The sequence below is a fragment of the Pteronotus mesoamericanus genome, unplaced genomic scaffold (genome assembly GCF_021234165.1).
Source record: "Pteronotus mesoamericanus isolate MK-2021 breed Mesoamerican mustached bat unplaced genomic scaffold, CSHL_Meso_final contig_164, whole genome shotgun sequence".
NCBI classification, from domain to species: domain Eukaryota; kingdom Metazoa; phylum Chordata; class Mammalia; order Chiroptera; family Mormoopidae; genus Pteronotus; species Pteronotus mesoamericanus.
Genome location: NW_026555065.1, coordinates 8794109 through 8813891, shown reverse-complemented (window position 1 = coordinate 8813891; position 19783 = coordinate 8794109). Strand labels below are relative to the sequence as shown.

Below are 19783 nucleotides of genomic sequence, written 5' to 3'. Positions count from 1 at the left end.
GTGGAAAGGCCAAAGGGAAGGATGACAAATTATGTAGAGTATAAAGGAGTGCAAATCATTTCTTACCTCAAGGAGCTTACGTTCTATCTGGGCAGTATGACTTATACACAGACGACAATGCAAGGTCACATATAATTAAGTACCGAATAAATGACTCCAGGACAAGAGCTACAGATTTAAAGAAGGAATGATTCCAGTGAGCTGAAGCAAAGGTTTCTAGGACATGAGCCTTTATCTGGGTCTCAAGCAATTCTGATAAATGGCAAAAAAAGGGAAGGGAAGTCCAGTCATGGAAAATGGCCTGACCAAGGAGTGTATTCCTGCCAGACTGTAAAACATCAATATGAGAATCAGCTCGTTCATTCCGTCAATCAATATTTATTGCAAAACTATTATGTGCAGGCACTATGCCAGGAACTAGTAATGGGAACAGGCATTCAGATTCAGGTTGCCCTCATGAAGTTTCCACACTTCAGAAAGACTACTGGAAAATAACAATTACACAGAGGCAGCCTGGAAAAGCTGTCACTGAGACAGTGCCGCACTGGGGGTTTTAGTCTGTTCTGAGTAAAAGCTGAGTTTTTGAGTAAGAATGACAGGTCCAAATCTGTATCAGCAGGAAGATGATTCAGGCAATGCTGTTTCTGTGAATTATAGGGGATGAGAGTGAAGATCACTTAAGGAACTCTTGTGATGATTCCAGAGGAAAACAATGCAGATTCAAACTAGGGTGACAGCTGAGGAAAGGAAGGGAGAACACTGTGAGGACATACTCCTGGAGCTCGGGAGCCGACCGGAGTCTGGCAGGGAGGCGAATGACAGACAAGGACCAAGATGTCTCCAGCCTAGGTGTCTGGGGGAATTCTAAAAGGAAAACCAGTTAGGAGAAGGTAACTGCACTTTCTCCAGCCCCAGGACTGGAATGTTCTGGAGGTTGGGCTATTTTCAATGCCCTTCTCTATTTTCACACTATTGATATTCCCCTCTGGACCTCTTTCTTCTTTCTCCACGCTGACAAAATCTGCTCTTGGCCACTTTAGAAAGATTGAACAGACTAGGGCACAGTGAGGTGTTACTAAATGACAAGCAAGCAGCATTTTATCAAGTACAATGCAGCAGCTCAGAGGGATCTATAACGGTAGGAAGCTTGGCATCAACAACAGCCACGGAAGAGACATTCTGGGTCAAGAAGTTTCCAAGCATGCAGTAGACAACCACTGTGCCTCTATTTTAGAACAGCTGACTCCAGAATTACCTGGGAGAAAACTTTCCCTCAATCCCACTCCTGAGCTTTGCCCTGTCATTTTTGTATGGGCAGCAAAATTAGAGGTGACTGCTTAATGGCCGCATCCCTGAAAGTTCATGATGCTTAGTTGCATCCCTGTCCTTAAAAGATGACATCTGGGAGGACAACCATTAGACTTCCTCTGGAGGCATGTTTGGAGTCATGTTACCTTGCTTGGACCACAGTGTTCCTGTGCACTAGTGCTTTGCAATCAATTACCTGGAGAGCTTGTTAAAATGAAGACTCAGAATCAGTAGGTCGGGGGTGGAGCCTGAAGTCCTGTAGTTGTAATAACAACCCAGGTAATGCCTGTGCTTCTAGCCCATGCACTCATGGTTTGAATATGCATATTCCTAGGAACAGACAGCTCCTCTCCAAAGCAGACCTTAGATTCTGGTGATGCTGCATTTAAATCCCTCCTCTGCCACTTTTCAGATGGGTCACTTTGAGTAGGTTACCTAACTCATGTATATTTTCCTTGACTGCAAACCAAGAAAAATTACACCTACCATTTACAATGTGCAAATGCTGGATATACAGAGTGGGCCCTTGGTAACTGGTTAATTCCAATAGCAGATTCTATTCTTTTCAAAGGGGTGGAAAACAGTTCAATCCACAGAAGCGTACCACCCCCCACCACAGGCTAAGGTCTCCAGGCAGAACCACTGAGAATGCAAAGCACAGAACACCCTCAGAACGTGGGGGAAGCCACTGAAATCTCTTTACCATCATATAATCCTGCTTAATTACCAACATAACCAAAAATAGCATCATCCTGTATTTGTCTGAGTGATTCATAACATTAAGGTCTATGACATGACTTCCTACCTCTAAAATTCCCAAACTCCAGTTGGCAGGAAACAGAGGGCAGTATATGTGGACTTAAACTAAATCAGTGTAGTCTTCAGCCTTCACATTTCCCCTTCCCAAAAGTCAGATTCTCTCTGCATTGAGAATTACTGTCCTAATGCATCATAAAGCTATTTGATCTAAAATGTGTCATTGACACTGAACATATAAAAATGCATTTACTACATGAACCAGAATAGTCTTATACTTAGAATTCTTTGTCCTAGGTGAAGAAACAAACCTTGTCAACGTTTCTACGTTTTGAAAAGCAAACCACAGCTCTGTAAATGCACAGTTTTTGTCAGGCTAACTATCAGCATTCCCTTGCATGCACTAATCTTTTAACCCCCAAAACTAAAGTAGGTGAGCCAAATGACCACAACTTCAGAAACACCACGCTCCAAAACAACCTAGTTTGTCGTATAGGTAGGGTGTATATAATCTTTTTTTTTTTTAACCCTCTCCCTTTCTCTCACTTTCTCCACCCCACACCCAGAAAAGTGTTTAGAGAAAGCTGCACCTATCACTAGGGGCGAACCACCCTTTCAAAACAACATTAAGAGCACACTTTAAGAGCCATTCAAAACCAAAAAGAAATGCCCAGAGAGTGGGAAGAAGTTTTACTCTCAATGCACAGGAAGCTACTGGAATTTGTGAGGGGCAGAATCAACAAAACAATTAAGCTGTTAGCACGTCTCTCTGGAGATCATCCGGCCTTTGGAGGAGAGCAAAACCAGATCCCACTTGGGCAGGTGAGTGGTTAGGCTGCCTAAGGAAAAACACGGGCAGTCCAGACATTTTACATTCTGAAGTTCTACACAGCTGAGCAAGGAAAACGGTCTTATCGGTCTTTCTACCTTCTTATCTTCTTCTTATCTGTGGCGGGGGCACAGTGGAAAAAAGCCCTGAAGTGAGGTCGCAGGTCACACGTGATTTGGAAGGGTTCCACGTGGTGTTGGGAACTTTTCATTGGAAAGGGTCCTGGGGAATTTTGTCTCCATTTTTCCTGGAGAGTTGCACTCACCTTGAGGGGATAAATTGGGACTCACTGAGTGGCCTCAGGTAGTCACTGGGCCTTGCCAGGTCTCAGCGGCAGGAGGGTTGGGGAGGACAGGGGGAGAGTGGGAGCCACTGCAGCCCACCCAGCTTCCCTCCGCAGTCTGTGCCTTCTGCAGGAGCTGAGCTGAACCTGCTATCATCCTGTTCTATTAAAAGAAAACTCAAAAGGAAGCCCTCCAGGTTTTATCTGAGGGGGCTATTTTTATCTTTGAAAAACATTTCCAGTTTACAATTAGTTAACTGTCTATTCTAATCCACCCGCTCTCATCAATCACTCTTTCACCGGAGGCTGCACTGCCTTGCTACAACCCAGTTGCATTGGAAGGTTTTCAGGGTTCCCTGGGGAGTTTGGTTCAATTCAAGCCAAGTCCTGCATGACAGGCACTGCACTAGGTGATGGAAACACAAAAAGTGAGCATAACAAAGCGTCCCCTTTAGGAGTTTACAGCCTACTAAGACAGAATAATAAACAAATGTTTAATGAATTAATATCACTCAAAAACCTCCCGTTGGCAGGAGGACCCCAACTTACCTTGCCTATCCCAACTCCTCCACGCCTAGCCATCTGCAAGTCACTCAACATTCCTCACTGAAAATGTTCTAACTGAAGGCCACACAGATCTTTCCGACCCGCCACCCCCACCTCAGTTACCTGGTCTTTTCCCGTTCCCTCTTGCCTCACCTGGGAGGCCACTTCTTTTATACTTAGGACAGCTCAGACGACCTCACCGCATCCACCTGGAGCTGAGCTTGGAAAACTTGTTCCAAAAAGCTCCCAAAGTGCAAATCCGCCCATTTCGTTAGTTGATGAGTTCCAGTACAAATATTTCCTGAAGAAAGTTTGAATTTGGCAGTATTTGGATTTCCTGTGAATTTTAAACCTGTCCTCCAAAACCACATACAATAAAAAAAAGATCAAAAACTCCATTTCAATTCTCTCAATTCCTTCTTCCATTCTATTATCTCTGCCTATTTCTTAAACATCCATACTTGTAAAAATCACTGGCAACATAGACAGTAGACTCCCTTTTCCAGGAGAACTTTCTTCACAGATTTTGAAAGAGTTGGGGGTAGGGGTGGACCCTTCCGTGAGCAAAGAAAGGCACGGTGATGAGCCGGCTGATTCTCCTGCCTTTCGTGACAGAGCGGCTTGGCTTTCAGGTGCCCTTTTAAGCATCCTTATCCTTCTCTCTGTCCTCACCATTCCATCTCTCCGCAGGGCAGGCTGAATGAAGTGAGGAGTGACATCTGCATCAGATGACCTCATTCCCATTAAAATCAAAGGCTACGGTGACATTTGAATCACAGCGCGCTTTAACTGATCAACTAGCTCCCCACCTGTTTCTTTCCATTAGCGGAGCAATCCAGAGCAGCAGGTTATTGAAGTGGGTTTTCAGAGTTTTTCTTTTTGTTGGCAGTTCTGCACTCTACTTCCATCCCTGAAGATAGAGACCTGGGGGCAGCCTTAAAGAAAGTATACTCGCACACAGCATAAGGACATGCAAGCATTGTTTCCTCCAGGATGCTTAAAATAGTTCTGTATACCTAGGATGGCAAGTCATAATAAGGGGCAGACGGTGGGATATAAAATGAACAGGAAAGGACTCTACCCGAAAAGTAACTGATCAGAAAGGAAGATAAAATGAGCATAAACAATAATTAAAATTTTCACACATAAAGAGCCAGGGGATTTAAGATAACTTCCAACTACGAGACCCAAGAAGGTGCAATAGGGTCTGGCCCAAAAAGAAAATTAGACCACTGGAACGGGGGAGGGGAGAGAACTGATGGCAGCCAGACGTCAGCCAAAGGGGAGAACACCCAAGCCTCTAAGGGGCACAGCAAGTAGCTGAACTTCGCCAGATGATCTAGGTGAGAGACAAAGCAAAAAGGTAGGTTGAAGCCATAATGAAGTGCTGAAATCCAGAGGACTCAGCGGGTAGTGGAATCTTGCGATTCACCACATCTTAAATCTACCGTATACAAAATACACCTTTGCCAACTGACAGACAATATACACAAATGCTGCAAAAACTGAAGACTTTGATTCATGGCCCCTCAGAGGACAGTCCTTTATGGTCTCTGTAGAGTAGATGACGTTTGACACACTGGTGCACCAAACTCACTGGAGAGGTGCTAAGCAGGGGTCCACGGAGGAGGAGAAAAAGGGCTCACCTTCTTTTGGCAGACTTAATTATATGTCCTCATTTCTTAACAGGTGCAAATTACGTCTCCTGCCTTCTCCCACCCTCCCACGCATCCCTCCTGCTTCTGGACAGAAGCCATGGGGGAAGGAACAGAATGCAAGGTAGAGAGATGGAGGCTTGTGGCAGGGGAGAGCTGGAAGCAAGAGACTGTCCCAGTTCCATTTTTTTCTACATCCCAAGCCCTAGTCCAGAGCCCAGCAATTTCCTTCTTATTGTGTGTCCTCAATAAATAAATACTAATTTTATAATTAATAACAATGAATCCTCACCAGGGAATTGAGGTTTTAATTATTTACAAAGTCAAAGCCTTATGCCCTTGATTTATATTTGAAGTTTGTATTAGATGTCTTCCTCTCTGTGATCACAGGAGAATATAAAAAACATAACAAATATAAGACCAATGCTGTGACTTTGTTTTTATGCTTTATTATTATTCTGAAAAATCAAGTTACTTGTCAATAAATAATACCTACCATTACCTCACTATAACTTATATTGGTTTAGTGTCTCTGGGAATCTTACAAAAAATTATTTTAACTTACTACTTTTGACCTCCCTTCTAATGCTTTATTAGGTTTGATTTTCAAACATTGACAGCAAAAGCAGATCGAGGACCAAGATCGCTGGACTGTGTTTCAAGGGACTTGTATTCTAGTGCCACCTCTTCTAATAAGTTTCCAGATGAGCTTAGTCAGGCTACTTAAGTTCTTGGGACGTTTGGGAAGGCCATGGACCACACTGGGGATTTATGAATCTTCTTCCCAGGAAAAAAATGCGCACATGAACGCAGGCGCAAATGTCAGCTTACAATTTCATAGAAACCCCAAAGTAATCTCCAGGGTATTTCTCATCTTGACATTCTATATTCTATGTTCGAGGTATCTGATCACTGAAAGGAACAAGAATTATCTGCATAGCCATCACCATGATACAGGTAGGTATAAGAAGGAATGAAGAGATTAATAACCACAAACTGTTTCTACCCATCACCCCTAAAGGCAGTGCCTGAGCAGAGCTGGGACTGTAGCGTGGAGAGTCACCCCAGCCTGCACACCAAGACAACAGATGTCAAGACATCACTGCCAGACACTCCTGTAGATGAGACTGGACCAAGCTTTAAGAATTCCACCCAGTGACTGAAGATGTCTCCAGAATTCTGTGAAACAAAGCCTTTACTGTTAAATGTCAAAGGGAAGCTACTTGCTTTGATTCTCTGAGACACACCCCTTTTTCCTGCCCAAAGGAGAGTTAGTGCCAATAGCTGAGATTTGCTTTATTTCAAAGCCAATGTAATACATACATAAGATGAAATGATATGATATCTAGGATTTGCTTCAAAATAAACCAAAGGGAGCCGAGAAGAGAGGAAAACAAAACTGAACAAATTAGACAACCTAGAAGAAAGGGATAGTTCTAGAAATATACAACCTACCAAAACTGTATCATGAAGAAATAGAAAATCTGTAACAGACCAATTACTAGTAAGGAGATTGAATCACTAATGAAAAACCTCCCAATAAACAAAGTCCAGGACCAGATGGCTTCACTGGTGAATTCTACCAAATATTTAAAGAAGAATTAATGCCACTCCTTCCCAAACCCTTCCAAAAAATAGAACCAGAGGAAACACTTCCAAACTCATTTTACAAGGCCAGCATTCCCCTGATGCCAAAACCAGACAAGAACACTACAGAAAAGTCACAGACCAAAATCCCTGATGAACATATATATGCAAAAATCCTCAACAAAACGCTAGCAAACCAAATTCAATAATACATTAAAAGGATCAAGTAGGATTTATTCCAGGGAGGCAAGATTGGTTCAATGCCCACAAATCGATCAATGTGATATACCATATAACAAAATGGAGGAAACAAGGCTGGCCATCAGTTTTCAATTGTTAAAGTTAGGAGATGAGTTTTCAACCCATTTGTCTACTTTTAATTTTTCTTTTTCATTTAAAAAGTGAGAAGGAGTCGCTCTAACTGGTGTGGGTCAGTGGGTTGGGCGTTGCCCCATGAACTAAAAGGTCGCTGGTTTGATTCCAGTCAGGGCACATGCCTGGGTTATGGGCCAGGTCCCTGGCTGGGAGATCTTGCAAGAGGCAACCACATGATGTTTCTCTCCCTTTCTTTCTCCCTCTCTCTAAAAATAAATAAATAAAATCTTTTTTAAAAAATAATTTTAAAAAAAGAAGCAAGAAGTAGAAAGTCAAAGAAGACCCATAGGTTAATGGATTTTTTTGAGACTTAAGCACAAAGCTAAATTAATCCAATTCAATTTACATCTTGTTGAGGAGCCCACAGGCAGCACAGTGTGTGGCTCCCAAAATATGGAATTGACACAGTGTTATTTTAGGAACCACCTTAGAGTCCAAAAGGCATGACTTTCAACCAAGACAAAAAAAGTATTTTTGTGTGTGAGAGGAATGTCTTTCTCCACACGCACAGCTCAGTGCTGGCTCAGAAGGCAGAGTTAGGCAACGGGCAGTGTTGTCCCCACCTGTTCCAATAGTCTTATTCCACTCTTATGTCCAACAGGCCATCTAGCTCAGTCTTGTTTGGCCAAGATTCACTGCTCTCTCAGTCTGGACTTAATTGTAAAATGCTTGTTATTTTCACAAACTTCCATTAACAGATAGAAATGATTTTTCTTCTTCTCGTTAGCTTCTGCTTTTACTTTTTCCCCCAACAAAAATAGCAATTTAAAAATCACACTGAGTCTCCATTCTGGGAGAAAACAAAACAAAACCCTGCATTTCCAATTCTTCATGCTTTGGGAAAACAGCAGTGGACATTTCAGGAGCCATGGAGACTTCCGTCATACACAGGGGCTGAGAGGGTCAGTCAGGGAAAATACGTGCTGCCACTCAATCTAGTCCTGCTTCAATGTATTCACCCAGTTAAGGCAAGTCGGAAGAGAAGGTTGGGGATGGAGAACTGTATCTGAGGCCCCGGGCAGTGCTCTCCCATGTGATTTGCTTTGGCCAATGAGATAATAGCAAGCATGATGCCAGCAGAGGTTTAAAACGTGCTTATTCATTGGGACTCGCATTCTCTTTTGTTGTACTTTGGAACCCTGTAACCACTACCATGTAAACAAGCCAGGATTCGCCTGTTGTGACAAGAGATACATGGCCAAGTCATCTCTACTGCCCCAAACGAAACTGTGCCAACTATCAGACATGTGAGTGAGGTCATCTTCCATCTCCAGCCAAGCCACCCCCAGCTGACCTCAGGGATCTGATGAGCCAATCCAGCCCAGAACTGTCCAGCCAATGCACAAAATCATAAGAAATAATAGATTTTTATTATTTAAGCCACCAAGTTTGGGATGGTTTGTTATACCAAAAGCTAACACAATAGGGAAGAAAAGGTGACCAAGATATACTTAGATGTACTGAACCTCCTGGGGCGTAATCACTAACGACACTTTACATAACACTCAATGGGACTTAACTATTGGGTTGATTGTATTCAACTCTCAATAAAATAACGTGACATAGATCCAAAATTGAACATACTCCCTAATATTCATCTCAAGACAATGTTTGCTACAACTTTTGGAAGAATATTGCATGGGCTTTGAAAGTTTATAAACCGCCTAAAATTATATAAAGAATTGTATGTTTATGTGTTTATTCTTCTTAATTAGAAAAAGATGTTAAAACTATGGAGAATAACATAAATGTCTATGTTCATGAAGCCCAGAATTAATTATACTATTTTATCATATGTGCTTTTGATTTTTTAATATATAAAGCAAATAAAACATTACTGATAGCATTAAAGTCAATCCACTGACTGGTCTTCTCCCTTTCCCTCTTCTCCCTTCAGCAGATGGAATTGGGTACCCTTCTAGTCCATTGATTCATATTTTGAAAAGAATATACACATAAATATATACATATATGCCTATTCCAAACAATATATACAGCCTTGTTTTATGTTTTTAAATTTTCTTTTTTTCAGTTTTTTCATTTAAAATTTTTTTCAATTACAGTTTACATTCAATATGATTTAGTATTAGTTTCAGGTGTACAATATAGTGGTTAGACAATCATATACTTTACAAAATGATCCCCCTGATATTTCCCTAGTATCCACCTGGTACGGTCCATAGTTATTACAATACTATTGACTGTATTTCCTACACTGTACTTGATATCCCCATGACCATTTTGTAACTATCAATCTGTACTTAACCCCTTCATCATTTTTACCCAGTCCCCAATCTCCTCCCCTAAATTTTTTCTTAAATGGTTTTATATTACATGTATCTTTCTACAACTTGCTTCTCCACACTACCTGTCTGAAATCTATCCATACTGATGTTCTATTATCAATGTTATGTCTTTATGCATGTCTCTACTAATGGCCCTTTATATTCTTCCTTTTTATTTGTCTTTACTATTACAAACATTGTCAAGCAACAGGTCAAGAGCTTCCAACGTGTTTTCAGAGGACCCCCAGGACACCCCCAAATATTAGGAATCTCTGCCAATCTGATGGGGGAAAGACCAATTGCTATCGCTTCGCACCCGTATTTCTGCATTGGCACATTACCAAGTCTTGGAGGAAGCTGCCTTTACACCCTCAAACAGCTTAGTAGATGCTACTACATTCAAATCCAGAATTTCCTATCACAAAAGTCTGCATCTAATTGGGGACACAAAAAAAACAACCCGATATTTTGGTTGTCAAAAACTCCTTACAGTCACACAATGATGCTGTACAAAACATAGTGATCCATGGTAAATCTTGGTCCTGTTCATTACTTTTACCAGGTAATACTATGCAAAATTGCTGTCAACATCAAATGCTGGTCATGCCAATTAAATTACTAAAAGACTAAAAAAATGAAAAATAAATTTTAAAAGTAAATGACTAAGAGAATAATGATATAATACCCATTTTTTCCCTTAGTTTTCTGTCATGTATACATGGACTAAAGGGCTGAATTTTTTTCATGGGTTATCTCATTTCCCTTATTTTCTGTCTTTTAAACCTAACTGAGATCAGAGAGCTGTCTAGCATGACTTCCCCTTGGGCTTGCTCCCACTGTGATATCAACTAGTCCCAAAACTGTGATCCGCAAAGCCCCAAATAAAGAAATTAAAACCCAGACCGTTACTTGGCACAACAGACAATGTTCTTAGGTCTATATTATCCCGCCCTGGAATTACTGAATAAAATTAGCTAAAATAAATGATAAAAAAAAAAAAATCAACCTTGCCTTCCCTCAGGAGTATGTGAGATGACGAAGTGTTATACAGATACTTGGGCTCAGAATTTTCAAATTTAGAAATAATTACTTTCAAACAAGCATAAATTAGCAGACTTGGTTCATTAGATACAAGTTGTATGGTCCTGAGCAATTCTTTTCCTTGCCACACTTTTTTTTTTTAACCTATAAAAACAGCAACAAAAACCATCATTGGTGCAGGAATGAAAAGAAATCACTTGTATGAAAGCCTTCTGTTACCATTTCCCCACTAGACCCTGAGCTCATCATAAGCAGAGGCAGAACTTAACTCAGCTTGGATTTCCTGGCGGCTGCCAGCACATTTGGTAAGAACGCCTACATATCAGGCATGTATGCTAACCTCCTTTGCAACTTCTATGTCTTCTCCACTTCAGCGATCAAAGCTCTCCATCTCCAATTACTTGCATTCTGTGACAAGATCACTTATAATTGCCAAGTTGGAGCCAGAGGCCTGGGCACCCACTGGCGTCACACATTCGCATGCCAACACCATAATCCAGGGGCAACACCAACAGTTCCCACCTTCGGGCCAGGACTTGGGAGGGTGTAGTGCACCCCACACCTGCCTGTCTTGCTCCAGACTCTATACCAAAGGCTGACTCCGTGCCTAAGGAGTGACGGGATGCTGAGCAGCTCATTACTGACCAGAGCAGTTCTGGTGGGGGCAGGGGGAACGCTTCCCAATGCACGGCATCCCACAATGACGCTGTCCAAAACGGGAGAGGTCTCTGTACAGTTATGACTCAGATTAGGCAATCAGGCGACATGGGATTATTACACTGCCACCAAAACATGATGAGTATGCTTACCAAGGAAAAGGATTTATAAAATAAGTGGGAAAATACAGAGCACAAATTGTATAGTTGCCCAATAATTACAACTCCATAAAACGATGTGTGTTTTGGATAGACTAGAAGAAAACCCAAAAACATGAAAATAATACCATTAGGGTAGAATTATTATGGGCGAATTATTCTAAATGTATTTCTTTAATCTTTATAGTTATGATAATAATGAATCAAAAATAAGTAACAACCTTCTATCTCCAAACAGGCTTTCTTGAATGGTCCCAGAAAGAAAATTGCCTGATCATGTCTAGACTCTATGGAAATAAGACTCTAATCCACCATCATGGTTTGGTGGGAAAGCCTGATTAGATCGTGACCAGAAAACCTGGATTCTGGCACCAGCCCACCAAAACCTAGCTCTGAGACTCTCAAAGCCATCTAACCCCTCTAGATCTCTGCAGAGTCAAGCAAAAGGATCCAGGACAGAATTCTTTAGCTCTCTTCTGGGATTTCTACAATGGAGTGTGTTTTCCTTTCTACAATGTAGCATAGGATTATGAAGTCCTGTGAATGAATTTTCAACAAACACATCAGAACTCAGAACACCCAGGGCAGTGTGGCCCCTGGCAGCATAGCTCTTATACTTATTCCTGTGGGAGGAGCCACATCCTCTTCGGCCCCCACAGCCTGTTCTACGCGATACTGCGCATCTTTAGTACGGCCAATTTTTCCTCCATTGAGGCAGAATATAAATTTTGGAAACAGCTCAGGGGAACCTGGTGCTAATTCTGGTGAGTAAGATGGGTGATCAGGCTGAACACAAACATTTTAGGTCGTAAAGGAAGTAAAAAAAAAAAATAATAATAATAAAAAGACCATTCTAAAGTGCTTTGAACAATGTTAATGACATTGTTCCCATGGTGGCAACTCCGGAGGGAGGGCTGACAGATGCACAGTGTAAGTTCCACAGTTGGCCACAGCCAACGTCACTATTTTAGGGAAGACTTTTAGAGTTCTATTTCTCTCAAGTGTGGCTGTCATAAAGATATGTAAAAAAAAAAAACAAAAACCAACTTTGCTAGGATGCCCAAAAACCTTTCATCTCTGCCAAAATAAATTCTGAGGTTGAAATTCAAAACATAATTTGTTTACCATTATTACAGAATGAGCTTATAAGGCTGAGATTTTTTTTTTGAGATGTTTATTTTTAATACCTTTGGCATTTAACCTTTAACCCCTTATTTGCTCTGTAAATATTAAGTCTCAGCAAGGTTAAGAAGAAAGTTAAAAACTCACCAAGGAGAAACTCATTATAATCCCATGTTAATAAGAACGTAAGTTGCTGCATCTTTGTAAAAACAAAACAGGAGATGACTCAAACTTGGACAATCATGACTGTACATATAATTTCTACATACCCTATTAAGAAGCTCATAATACCTTGCATTTGTATAGAGGTTTCAAAATATTTCTGCTTTTTGAAGTTGATGAAAAAAGCCTTCATAAATTCCTGCTAAGTAATAAGACTCAACCCTCTCCTTGTCAGGGAATGCAAATTACTACATGTTCTTTCATTTAGTCTCACATGAGTTCATGACATTACATTAAATAGAGGAGCAAAAAGTTATATTCCAAGTCATATCTACCAAAATGTTCACTATATAGCCCCAAGAATAACCCCTGAAACAGACCTTGAATTCATGAGATTCAACTGGCCAAGAGGTGCGTCATACAATATTGGGGGGGGGGGTGCTATTTTCACTGGAGGAGGGAGTTAATGGGTTAAGAAAGCGAAGTTTGATTTATAGCCACAACTCACAAAACTGTCTCACTGGTATTTAGATGGTTCCAAATAGTAGCAGCTGGATGCCAATTTCCCCAGTTTAATAGCACAGAGATTCCATGGGCCCTGGCACTACATGGCTCTCTTAAGGGAAACCCCGTGGGAAGGTGTTGATTCATCAATAAAAATCTAACAGCATTACTGGATATGTGGCTAAAGTTTAGACATTCCTGCTGGTGAGAGAAAGGAAGGAAGCGCAGTGGCTCACAGGCCGCCACTTTGAGCTCTACAGCAGAATGGCTGCAAACAGCTGACCTGTAGGTGTTTGTTTGGCATCTCCGTGATGATAGAAAGAACACTTTTAAAAATTGGCTGGTCTGGTAAAAAAAAAAAATCTGGATTTTCAGCTTCTCTTAAAAAAAAAGAGACAATTTGGTAATAGAGTCAACGTAGCCATGGCCTAGGGTCAAGTAATGGTGCCTCTTTAGATGGGACACACATTCCATATTTCTCTCCAAAGGCCAACCTCACTCCATCAAAGCCTATCCTGACCTCCCTAGATATTTGAGTTTGCAACCACTGAAAGAGCTGAAATCCCAGGCAAAACAGTGAAGGAGATGGTTTTCAGCTTCTGCAAATGCCTGCTTACTGCACTTTTCCATCCTTCTCCATCCACTGCCCTACTGGGCTTCCACCCGTGCCCTGGGCTGGCAAAATACTTCCCACTAGGCCGCCTACCCGTACTTGCCCCTAGAAAATGTCCCAGACTCCAGATCTTTACCTCACCCCTCTGCCTCCATCAAAACTTTTCTGCACTTTATCCCATTCCTTTCTGGTTTTGTTTTGTCTTATTGTGTTGTTTTGGCCAGGAAACCACTTAGCAGTCTGATAAACTAATCAGCAAGAGTGGACTAGGTTACCTTCCCAGAAAACATATTTGAAATAGATTCCAGACTTTCTAAATACATGTCATGCCTTCAAGACCCAAAGAAACTTATCTACCTTGTAGTCAGCTCTCCATCAGATTTCTAAGTCCATAAGTCTATTCCTGTGTATTTTCATGTGTAACATCTCCAGCTTACTCAAAATAAACATGCAAGTAAGGACAAGGGAACATATCTTGAATATATTCTGCGGTGATGGCCAATTCATGTTTACTTAAATATTTCAGCCTATCTAAGTCACAGAAGACCTATGAATCATAATTTCTGGGTCCAAAGTATACAGCAGAGTTATAGACTTGGGTTCTAGTCCGTCAGCAGCACAAACTGGTCATAGCCACAAAAGGAGAACTTCCTTTTTGGATGACGAGGAAGCCAGAGTCTATGAAGGAAACCTTAAATTTTTAAATTTTAATTTTAAAATTTAAACCTTTCATTAAAGTCAAAAGAGATTGTCAAACCCTCCTAACATACAGGAAATTATAAAGACATCAGAGATTTTTTTTTTTTTTTCAGTTTTTTAAGTCTCCAAAAAAATTTCTATTGCCTACTAGTGTTCCTGGTTCTCCAAAGATGAAGAAAAGTGTCCCAAAGTGAGTTTTCAGAAGGAAGACATCAGGTAAATATAAACTGAACATTGTACTCATAAGTCAGAAAATGGCAATCTTCCTTATGAGTCACAACTGAATGAGTCTTGGTTGGGCCTTGGGTGCCTGTGGAGAGACTTCCTAAACGACCATGAACGCGTGGCGGGGTGGGGGCGGCGGGAGATCCACAGTACAGGTGCTCTCCCTACAGCCCAGCCAAGGGCCTGATGAATTCTACTCTCCAGGTTAACGAACCTGATGAATTCTACTCTCCAGGTTAATGAACCCTCAGGCACACCCACTGAACGCAATACCTCTTCTCTTCCTGTTCTAAGCAGCTGAGGGATGCAGCTGGGCAGACCCAGACAGATGTGAAGCCTCATGTGGCTTAAAGGAATGTTACGTAAACAGTAAACATTATAACTGAGGTTTCTGCCTATTTAAGGGGCTAATGTTCACCCTGGCTGGTGTGGCTCAGTTGGGTGGGTACTGTCCTGCAAAGCAAAAGGTTACAGGTTCAATTCCCAGTCAGGGCACATGCCTGGGTTGCAAGTTTGGTCCTGGTTGGGGGCATAGGAGAGGCAGCCAATTGATGTTTCTCTCCGTCTCTTCCTCCCTCCCTTCTCCTTTCTCTGAAAATAAATAAATAACATCTTTTTTTTTTTCTTTTAAGGCTAATGCTCTGTTCTAAGGCAACTTCACCTATCCAATATAAAAATTTAATTTTTCAAGCCAGCCAAGAAACTATTTGTTAAAATTTTGGCAAATGACACTAGATCCAGTAGATCAAGCAATGGCACACCTCCTATTTCAGGACAGCCAGCTGTTTCAACTTTTCTGTCAGAGAATCCTGGCCTCAATGGCCTCAGCAACCATGTCTGATGCAGTGATGGTCTCCAGGCAGCCGACAGCACAGCCGTCTGTGCTGATGGCAGGGAAGCCATGAATCGGTAAGTCCCACTCTGTCCTCCCATACATATGCTACACAACTCTGGAAACCACTGTCTTCCGTCACTTTCTCCCCTAGATCCGTTTGGCCAATAGTCTACTTCAACAGCAATGGGGCCAAATTGAGCACCAAGTTTCCCAAGTCACCAAAAACACGTATCCTAGACTACTTTTTAGTCTGCCCAGCATGCAAAATAAGTTAACTAAGGGAAAGTTCATGTTCCTAAGGTATCACCTGCCCAAGGATTTAAATTCAGAAAGATTCTTTAAGCTCTTGACAAAAACGCATTGATTTAGAAATACTGAACCATGGAAAATAATTAGAGCAATCCTAAAGTACTGGGACGATCATATTGCTTAAGTTTAAGTGGCCAATTAGGCAGTGGCCCAATTTAGGTAGCTCCACCCAGACAACACACTCAGTGCACGTAAATGGTTGTTATAGGGGTTCCAAAAATAATGTAGTATAGGCCGATTCTTAAAGCCGAAAACTGAAAGAGGAAATTTATTTAGAGATCAAGTGTCCTCTTAGGTAGGGGCAAAGGTGATATTCTTTTGAACAAACACAACACTGGGTCAAGGGCTGCTTTTGAGCTTTGCATGTAGGTTCCGATGGGCCTTAGCTACATGTCCCTCGGGGTGGTCATGAGGGACAGATTTTTAAATTAGTGCTGTTCTGGTTATCATTTTACTTAGCTCCACTTTCACAGTCATTAAAAAAAACAAACAAACCAAAAGAGGACCAGTTAGTTCATCCCCCTATGCAGGATTGTTTGAAAAGAACCAAGTGTGGAAACTATGAAGCCTTGCAGTAGGACTTTATCTTTTTTTCTTCTGATGGACTGCCAAACGCTTCAAAATAGAGTCCTTGCTTTTGTGCTTCAGAAAGTAAACTACACCAAAGCCCGAGGGATGCGGTAAGGTTGTTGGGGGCGGGGGCGGGGAGTTGGGGCAAAGGAGGAAAAGTCAAAAAACGAATCCGAGAAAACGCCAGCCACTTCCAGGTATTCCCAAAGTGCCAACGGAAAAGGAACAAAAAACTCGACTTCCTCCCGTGCGAACCGCTCACGGTACACCCGAAAAGGGCCAGTCACCTCGCACTGGGGAAGGGGTGGGAGTGGGGGTGGGGGTGTTTATTTCGCCTCTTGGGCGCAAGGACCCTCCGGGCCGCCTCAGCTCCTAGTCCAGGCCAGCGTCGCTCGGGGCTGCACTCGGTCACTTTCACTCTCGGGCGCCTGCCCTCCGCCAGGTGCTCACCCTACCTGGCGCCCCCTCCGGCCTTTGTGCGGCCCGCGCGGCCCCAGCCAGCGTCCTGAGGGCCACGGGAAACTTGCGGGCGCGGGCCGGGCGGCGGCCGGGCAGAATGGGAGAAAGAGGCAGTCCGCTCCGGTGCCCGCGGGCGGGAGGGGCGTGCGGGGACGAAGGAGGGGCTGCCGGCCGGCTCCCGCGCCAACGTGCCGGCGATTTGCGCCCCGGCCGGTGGGACCAGAGGGGCACAGGCGGCTGCCCCATCTTCCCAGCAAAAAGAAAGGGAGTCCCTCCGCGGGCCGTGCCCCTGCACACACATCTCCCCACATTCTGGCTTCCGACAGCTGGCAGCCATCGCAACCCGGCCACAAAAAGTTTCGCGACGCCGAAGGCGACTTGAAAGAAAGTTTCCCTTGGCCCCTCGCTCCTTCTTCCCCAGTCCCGGGATAAGGAAAGCAGCAGGAAATAAGAGATCGCGACGTGCCCACTCAGGCGTCCACCTTCTCCACCCCTGGCCTGGGCAGCACGCCCAAGGTGGGTGCCCAGCGCTGAGGTTTCCTGCCCCAGCCCAGGGTCAGGCGTCCCTGGGACGCTGCGCGGCCAACTCACCATGGTGACTCGCGGCGCGGTCGCGCCTCTGCCGGGTCGGGCTGCCGGGGAGGTAGGGCTGCTGGAACGCAGTCGCCTGGACGAACTTCAAAAGTTGGTTCCCTTCGCCAAAAACAGGCTCTCGACACCCAAGCACTCACAGGAGCCAATGGGAACCCTAGGGGGACTCCATCCAGGCGGGATCGGCGGCGCTAGGTGAGGGCGACACGGAGGCTAATTAGCAGCGGGAGTGCGTGCGGACGAAGACAGGGGTCCACTCGGACCAGGAGCTCGCCACCCGCCTTGATGAGTCCGATGCTCTCAGTGCGTCTGCCTAGCTGCCCTGCTTCGCTCCTCTTTCTTCGGCCACTTACTCCGTACTCCTCTGGCTGAGCCTCGGCTCGGGCAGGGCAATCTGTCCATAAATGGAGAATTCAGTTCAGGCCTGACCAATCAGGGTTTGTTTTCAGAGCGTCACTCCTTAGGGAAACCGTAGTAGCCAACAAGCTTGTAGCTCCCGGAGTTTCCAAAGACCTCTGGATCCTGTAGTCTTCACTCCAGGCTCCCGAACAGCGCCGCTGACCCCAGCTCGCTCCCGGCTGCCAGACTTGAACTGTCAGGAAGAAAACTGTAAAAGAGAGGTAAACCTCTCACTTTTTTTTTTCTTTTTTAACTCGGAAGTTAGAGTAGGTGTAGCTTCCAAGCTGAAGTGGTATGATTTTCCCATAACTTTTTTTAGAAGGAAATATTTTATCATCATAAAAGATCAGAGTCGTGGCAGCAGCCCAAAGGAAATCCTTTTTCTTTCCAACGTCTGGATTGTAAGGAAAGTCAAAAATACCATTTCCCCCACCCCTCCTTTTACCTGAATTTCCTTGGAAAACAAAGGAAGGCTTTTGCGGGGAAGGTGCGGGGGGTGGGGGGCGGGGATGGCGTTTTGATGAAATTGCACGTGCAATGAGAAGAGGGACAGGGGAGAGATAAATGGGGAGAAAGCACCATCCAACCCGCATCTGTTGAGAGCAATTAGCAGGACCATCAGGACTGTAAAAGAACATTATACTCCAGAGTGAGGAGTTTCAAGAAATGAGGTGGGCAGTGGGCAGAAGATTGGGTTGGGGAACAAGCAGAATCCTGAAGTAAAGGTAAAGAGCCTGATTTTAGTGTTTTAAGGGTTCCGGAAGTAATCTTGGTGGGTCACAACAGGATTGTGCTCCTGGGGTCCGCGGTAAGATTTGAAAACTTCAAAAAACATTATGAAGCATAACGATTTACTGATTTACTTTAAGAACTACAGTGGTAGCAATTCACTTGAGTATAGGATCCTGAAGTTGGAATGGATATTTAAAATCGTCGTGTTGCTCTGGCTGGTGTGGCTTGGTTGGTTGGAGAATGATCTGGTAGACCCCAAAGGTGGCTGGTCTGATTCTGGTCAGGACACATACACAGGTTGCAGATTCTATACCAGGTCAAGGCTCCTACAAAAAGACAACCAACTGATGAAAACATCTCTCTTTCTCTCCCTCCCCCTCCCTCCCTCCCTCTCTCTCTTTCTCTCTAAAAGCAATTAAAAAATCATCTTATCCAGAACGAGTAAACAAAAAGCATAATATCCATACACTGGAATATTATTTAGTCATTAATAAAGAAGAAACTACTGACACATGCTATAACATGAACGAATCTTGAAAACAGTAAGTGAAAGAAACCAGTCAAAAATACTACGTATTACATGATTCTGCTTATATGAAAGTAGAGAATGGAGAAAATCTATAGGGACAAAGTGAATTAGTGATTGCCAAGGGGCTGGGAGGGGTGGGGGATGGGAGTGCCTAACTGCTACTGGCTAGTCATTTTCATGTTGGGGCAATAAAAGAGATAGTGGTGATGCTTGCACAACTTTGTAAATATAAGAGGTGAGTCTTATAGTATGTGAATTATATCTGTATTTTAAAAATTGAAAGAAAAGCATGTTGACCAAATTCTTGTGGTAATCATCCATGCAGTTAGGCAATAGATATAATTGAATGCCTCCTATATAGGTCAGCATGGCAACTGCCTCCACGGAGCTTGATTTTAGAATGAGAGAGAGAAGATAAATTTTAAAACAATAAATAATTATAGGAAACATACAGAAATAATGAGAAGACAATAGTTTTGTGTGAAGAACTGCCATACTTGGAGCTGTAGTTTAGGTTACGTAATTCTTCTGGTAGTAGTCTGCAGTATAGACTG

The 19783-nt window shown here is 43.1% G+C and overlaps 1 protein-coding gene across 1 annotated transcript in view; it reads right to left on the bottom strand.

Annotated features, from left to right (window-relative positions):
- Nucleotides 1-17940, bottom strand: part of MYO1E (myosin IE) — a 190957-nt gene extending 173017 nt beyond the window's left edge. Inside the window, exon 1 of the mRNA XM_054565347.1 lies at nucleotides 17570-17940. Coding sequence (XP_054421322.1) covers nucleotides 17570-17572 — 3 coding nt within the window. The 5' untranslated portion in view covers nucleotides 17573-17940. The remainder of the gene's footprint in view (nucleotides 1-17569) is intronic.
- Nucleotides 17941-19783: the final 1843 nt, after the last annotated feature.